This window comes from Haliotis asinina, chromosome 15, assembly GCF_037392515.1.
Source record: "Haliotis asinina isolate JCU_RB_2024 chromosome 15, JCU_Hal_asi_v2, whole genome shotgun sequence".
In the NCBI taxonomy this organism is placed as follows: Eukaryota; Metazoa; Mollusca; class Gastropoda; order Lepetellida; family Haliotidae; genus Haliotis; species Haliotis asinina.
The window spans coordinates 40,495,458-40,502,467 of record NC_090294.1 but is presented as its reverse complement, the minus strand read 5'-3'; the positions used below and the strand labels follow the sequence as shown (position 1 = coordinate 40,502,467).

At 42.6% G+C, this 7,010-nt stretch overlaps 1 protein-coding gene across 1 annotated transcript in view; it reads left to right on the top strand.

Moving 5' to 3' along the window:
• The first annotated feature begins 1,204 nt into the window (after positions 1–1,204).
• The window catches only part of LOC137265630 (uncharacterized), an 8,487-nt gene continuing 2,681 nt past the window's right edge, over positions 1,205–7,010 (top strand). The window contains exon 1 of the mRNA XM_067801063.1: positions 1,205–1,814. Within this exon, the coding sequence (XP_067657164.1) occupies positions 1,713–1,814 (102 nt within the window). The 5' untranslated portion in view covers positions 1,205–1,712. The remainder of the gene's footprint in view (positions 1,815–7,010) is intronic.

The following is a 7,010-nucleotide window of genomic DNA, read 5'->3' as shown; positions in this document are numbered from 1 at the left end:
GGCGTAGATTGTAACACAATAGACTGATCACAGAACACAGCGGGATGATCTTAATAATCAAGTTCATCGTATTAAAAAACAAACAAACAAACCCAGGAAGCTACTAATATTTGCTTATTATCTGGTTCAGACTAAATTATTAAAAGACCACAGCAATACAAACCCTTGAAGGTCTACCCGGGGTAGAATAGGCCTTCAGCAACCATGCTTGCCATAAAAGGCGACTATGCTTGTCGTAAGAGGCGACTAACAGGATCGGGTGGTCAGGCTCGCTGATTTGGTTGACACTGGTTCCCACTTGCGCAGATCGATGTCCATGCTGTTGATCACTGAATTGTCTGGTCCAGATTCGATTATGTACAGACCGCAGCCATATAGCTGGAATATTGCTGAGTGCGGTGAAAAAACTCAATTCACTCACTCACAGCAGTGGAAAGATGTCCACCCGTAACTCCAGGTTTTTTGGGGTTGTTGTTGTTGTTGTTGTTATTTTTTTTTAAAAGAAATTATTCTATGTCCAGTAATAGATGATTTTATAGAAAGCTTACCCCAGACCTAACCCTAATCTTAACCCTAAACCTAACATAATGTTAAATTTAAACCCTAAACCTAATCCCTAGCCCCTAGAAAATAATCATAATAAATAGATTCCATTTCAACCGGGGTTACGGGTGGAACTCATGCCAATACATGTGCCTGGACGCTATGGAAAAAACCCAGTTATCCCTAAGACGACATTTAACTCTATTTCACACTTCTATAGCTGACAGGGGAAATATTTACTGTTGCTATGGACGCATTCCAAAATGATGTAACTGTACAAAGATTCATTGTGTTGGTGTAGAAACACCCAGTGTAAATATGTACAATATTAACGTAACGATATTCAGGGTGTACGTGTGGAAGTGTGTGAGGGCGAGATCGAGGACAGAAGGGTGGGGAAAGATAAGAGCGGACAGGGTATCAGTGAATTTGGTAGCGGGAAATGGGGAACGCGGAATGTCACTGGGTGAATTTTTCTGGGTGGGTAGGGGTTTTGGTAGAGGGTGGGGTGAGGAACAGATATTCGGTTCTTTGTACAAATATGATTAAACTTTTCAGGACAGGTGTACTCAGCTGACTGAGGCGTAGCATTACCGGTAGCTAGTCCTGAATATCTCATCAACCATGGTATGTTGACGGAGGTGTTACAGGGATCCGACGAGAGTACATTACCGCGTTGGGTGTCGAGTGGCTGTGTTATTACGCCGTCTACACTCACCTGGGTTGTTGATTACAGGTGTGAATGCTTCAAGTGGAAGTGTTCGAGTCAAGGAGCATGTTATATAATGGACTGACAGGTTGATCGCGACAGTGTGAGGTAATCTGCTACTTGAAGCACGGGAAACCAATATTTCAGCTGGACAGGAATTGGTCCTCGTTTCAATGATTGTTGACTAACTTGAAGGCATATACAAGTTATATGTATATATATATGTTGTCTGTCATACTTTATACGAGAGTGTTTATAACCAGGCGCATGTGAATATACGGGAGATTTACGTCGGACGTGTCTGATGTTAACGTTAACGTTGTTTTGAGGACGTTTTGAGGATGAAGTCCATGATGCCCAGTGTTTGTGGGAAGACGTGTAACGTCACTAAAACAGGACATAATCTGACTGACGTCATATTGATCTGACGTGGTTCCTGATTCTGCTCTCCCAAGTAGTCATGACGACGTCTCAGCAGTCGTGGGTGGTGAACGTCAAGGATGTGCGACCACGTCGTCGGATAAAGATCAACACACCCGTCATTAATACCTACTCAGCACAGGTAAGTCTTTCTGATCAGGGACGGTTTCGCTAGCCTAGTGGTTAAAGTGTTGACTCGTCACGACAAAGGCCCGGGTTCAATTTCCCACATGGGTACACTATGTGAAGCCTATTTCTGGTGTGTCCAGCCATGATATTGTTAGAATGTTGTTAACGCGGCGTAAAACACAGCTCACTCACCTTCAGCTGACACCACTTCTTACTGCAATGCAGTAGTATCACAAAGCTTCAGATTAACTTAGAAGGAAAATCTGAAGTGATGCAGGCTTTGGCCGTGTACCTGTTTGAAAAATATAACCCAAAGGGGCAGACAGCTGCTTGCAAACCAATACTCACTATCAGTGTGATACAAACCACACTCATGTGATCCTAGCATATGTAAGAAACGCAACTCTGTGTGACGAAAAGAAGCGTCTAAAGAGGCCTGCCCGATCGTTCCAGTACTTAAAACAACATTTTTCGAATATAGAGGTCATATGATCCCTGCGCTACAAAGGGACACAACCATACAGTGCATTTTAACTCCACAGATGGGCGTAAATAGGCTTTTTACTTGCCCAAGTCGCCCTAAAACTGTAAAATCAACCAGCCATCAACTCCGTAGGCGATTGGTATACTCCGTGTACCGCTAAATAGACCGTATATAGAAACACATTTCGAGCCTTACAAGATCCCGGTACTGTAAAGGGACACAACTGTGATGGAATTTTCAACGCCATAGAGGACTGAACCACTCGTTCTACATCTAAACAGATTATGCAGCAACATTATCTGTTCAGTGTTCAAATCATCGGGAGAGAAGTAATGAATATAGCTGATTACAACGTATTGTTTAACGTTTCACAGATGTGTACCCCCTGCGTGAATATTTTAAGGGGGTTCTACGTGACATGCATAGCAAGCTGACGCTGTACAGAGGCAGGTTTCAGGGTCATTGTTGGGACGCCCTTCATACCTACAGGTCCTTAGTGGAGCGGTAAGGTAGCCATATGGTTAAAGCGTTTGCTCGTCACACCGAAGACCCGGGTTCGTTCCCCACATGGGTATATTGTAAGAAACGTATTTCCGGTGTCGAGTGTTGTGCTATTACTGGTATATAGCTAGTATATAGCTAAGTCTCTGAATATATATAATTGTGACAGCAACAATCAAATTGAAAGGAGGCCCAGGAAGCCCAGAGATTCATAAGCTGAGGAAATCTAGACTTGCTTCAATTAAGGCTTTAGCACTGCAGAGAAGGCTTGGCATTAGGTAAAATAATGTGCTTCAGGGACTGTGACATTTATTGAACATTAAACGGTATTTGTGTGTCCATGCAAACTAATAATTCCTGTCATTGTCATGAAGTGGAGAAAAGATGTTTAACAAACTGTTCACAAACTGGCCACAACCTGTCGTGTTACTGTTAAATGTTTAATACATGAAACGACGTAGGGGTCTGCACTATAAATAAGACAGTCTGACAATCGCACGTGCTAAGTCCCTACTCTGATAGAATCATGTCAATTAAGAGTCTAAATCAGAATTAAGTTTACCTTTCTACAACAGCTGTTAAACAAAACACACACTGGTTATACCACATTTCTATATCATTGCTGTAAACAACTGACAAAACACACTCTTTACCACGGTTTTAAAGGGAGTTGAGGGTTGGGTGCTCGAGGGCTCAGCTGTGATGAGCAGGTGTGTTGTAGGGGAGGTGAATTTGAGAGGAACGAGAGTACTCTTCAAAGGGGGTGAATTGCATAGGAGGATTAAGGGGAAGTGGGGTGTGCACGGAGGAAGGTTTGTTTATTGAAACTCTCGTGAAAACGGGTGAAAATGAATTATCCACCCACCCCTCTTTTACTCAAATAGCTGTATCTGTCCCTGAATTGAGCTTTTTAAGGGTTGGTGATGGACGTGAAGGCGCAGCGAGTTAAACACGCAGAGTTGAATAGCTTCGAAGTGTGTAGAACATTTCCCCATCAGGACAATTCCCCACTAGGACATGCCCCCATTAGGACAATTCCCCATAGGACAATTCCAGACTAGGACAATTCCCCATAGGACATTTCCACATCTGGACATTTCCCCACACCTGTTTTTCAACCAGTAGGGTAATTCCCGACACCCATCACAAATTTGTAATTTTCTCATGCAAATAATGCTTGTCACCCCCTTCAATTTTATTAATAGGACTGGGTGGCAACCTTTATTGGCATGAGTATACAACAGGCATGATGGGATAAACCAATCTGTGCATTAAGGGTATGTTGGTCAGTAAGGGCATTATAACGTTTTTTTAAATGATTTCCTGTGGTTTTCAAGATGGGACTCGAGGTGAACCAATTAATGATTTCCTGTGTCCAAACAGCCCATCTAGCAGGGGCCACGTAGAACTTCTCCAAGATTAACTTTCTCCATGAACTGATGAAAAATGAACTCATTATATGATTTTATATAATTAGCTATACTTACTAATACAAATTGTACACTATCTCATCTTGTGTTTGTTCATCATTTGTGATGGGCGTGGGAAGTGTGAAACTGGCTACGAAACAGGTGTGGGGAAGTGGGAATTTTCTTGATGGGGAATTGTCCGTACACAGTCGGGGAAGGGACACGTGCCTTTCCAATTCAGAGAGATTCCTGTGACAAGGTAGCAAGGCAATACAGACATACGTAATTTGACTACAATGCGTTACTACACTTCTACAAGCTGCAGGTTCGACAGAGAAGACTTGTGGTTCAAGCGTTTGTTAGTCATGTCCAAAACCCGGGTTCGATTCCCCACGTGTTTTATGTTTGCAGCTTATCTCTGGTGTCCCCTGCAATGCTGGAATATTGCTTAAAGCGGTGCAAAATTAAATTCACTCACTCTACAGATTTATGCCACGCAAAAGCAATAAGTATTCACAGGGGTGGATAAAGATTTTGTAGAAACGGTTGGTGGGTTCAATGGACCCACCTATGAAAGATTATGTCAACATAAATTTGAAAAAATAATGTTCATTCTTCAGATTGTATGAAGCAAATCTACGTACGTTTCAAATTGTAAATTTGAGCAGTCAGAATGCTCTCACTTACTTAGTGGACAAGCGGATTTACTAGTTGCAGCTCACCGGGTGTCTTCGCGGCTTGAGATACCCGGATGTAGCCACTTAAATTATATGATAGCAGAGATAGTGCCCACAGTGACCCCTAGCTATCACAGCAAACAGGCTGTATTATCTGAGGATATTATCTGTCGTGAAATACGATATGAGCTCTGATAGCACTAGCCGATAGCGACTTGATAAACATATTTTTTTCTTGTTAAAATACGTGCCTATTTCGTTTTATATTAATATGCGTGTTTCGAATTTTGCATTTTTTATACCAAGTTTTTGTTCAAACAAGATTGCGAATGTTTAAAGTTTGGTCGTCTGTTTAATGTGATTGAAATATCTCGTAATCTGGGGCGGTAGGATAGCCTGTAAAAGCGTTTGCCGAACAGCTGGGTTTGATTCCTCACATGGGTATAATTTGTCAAGCCTATTTCTGATGACCCCCTCCGTGATATTGCTGTAATATTTCTAAAAGCGACGTAAAACCAAACTCGTAGATCTGAATATCAAAATTTAAAATAGACAGTATGCAGGAATCAAGAGGAATTGTTTCGGAGCAGTTATTAGCATTTGAGTTAGATAGATAACTTCCATACGATAGTGCACATCTCATCAATTGCGCAGGTTGGTGCTCATGCTGTTGACCACTGGATTGTTTGGTCCAGGCTAGATTATTGTGTAAGTGATACAACGGGGATTGTTTGGTGATCTGTGTGTATCGGGTGGCTGGGTGGTTGTCCATGTGCAGGTGAAAGTACGGGGATCGGTTTGTGGTCGATGTGTATCGGGTGGCTGGGTGGTTGTCCGCGTATAGATGAGACTAAGGGGATCGTTTGGTGGTCTGTGTATATCGGGTGTCTGGGTGGTTGTCCATGTGTTGGGGAGAGTACGAGGATCGTTTGGTGGTCTGTGTGTATCGGATGGCTGGGTGGTTGTCTGTGTAGGTGAGAGTACGGGGATCGGTTGTTGGTCCGTGTGGGCCTCACACATTGTACCCATGTGGGGAATCGAACCCAGGTCTTCAGCGAGACAAGTGAACGCTTTACCCACAAGGCTACTCCGCCGTAATATCAATGTACGTAAGAAGACAACGTTGGTAAGAGGTGAAGGCTCAATGCTCATGCCGTTGATCACTGGAGTGTCTGGTCCACACTCGTGGCTACTCCACCGCTCGAAGTACATATGGATGGCCGTATAAAATGCAAATGTCACGCAACATGAACGTCAAGAGAGTTTTTAACTCTCCCCGTGAAAATTAGGACATGTACCAATATTAAATGTGAGCATGTGACAGTGGTGGCAGCATGTTTCAGCAGCTCGAGACAAGTTCGAACATTCCTATCGTGCCAGGACCCTTGTCCCGTTCTGAACCTGACCCGAGATAAACAAAGTTATATGCGGGTGTCTGTACGTTAAATCTTCACACTGTCTAACATGTACCCGACATCATGTTACGGGTAACTTCAGAATCAATACTTGCTACTTACATGTGGCAATCCTGTCGAAAACGTCAACCCTCCTACGTGCCCCAACGTTAGATAGTATGTCATTCAGCTACGATAAAATGTCATTATATTCTTTACTCATGTCGAGATATGAGAACTCATATCCCAACACGTCTATTTATGTGCGACACTTATTGTACTTTTTAAACAATTAAATTTTCTTGGAGAATATTTCTAAGATAATTTACAAGACACTGTTTTTATGCAAAGATCCGGTTAGAATTTATCATCAGCAATCCATACTTGTCGGGAGAGGTCCTTTGGCTTTTTTTTCTTTATGGACATAATCAAAATTTAAATTATTCACAGCGGCGTGTTGTGATGTCAGTTTCAACCCGCAATTAAGTGACACTATTGTGCTGTTTTCCAATCAGGACTACGGTTTATGAGGGCGGTGGGGTAGCCTAGTGGTAAACGTGTTCGCTCGTCACTACAAAGACCGGGTTCGATTCTCCACAGGGGTACAATGCATGAAGCCAATTTCTGGTGCAATTCCAAAATGCAAATTCGTTAGATTAAAGGTCAGTTCTGAGTTACCTCCCTTATGTGCATGTGTATTCCTACATTGTTTTGTCAACATTATCCGGGTCTCATTATGACGAA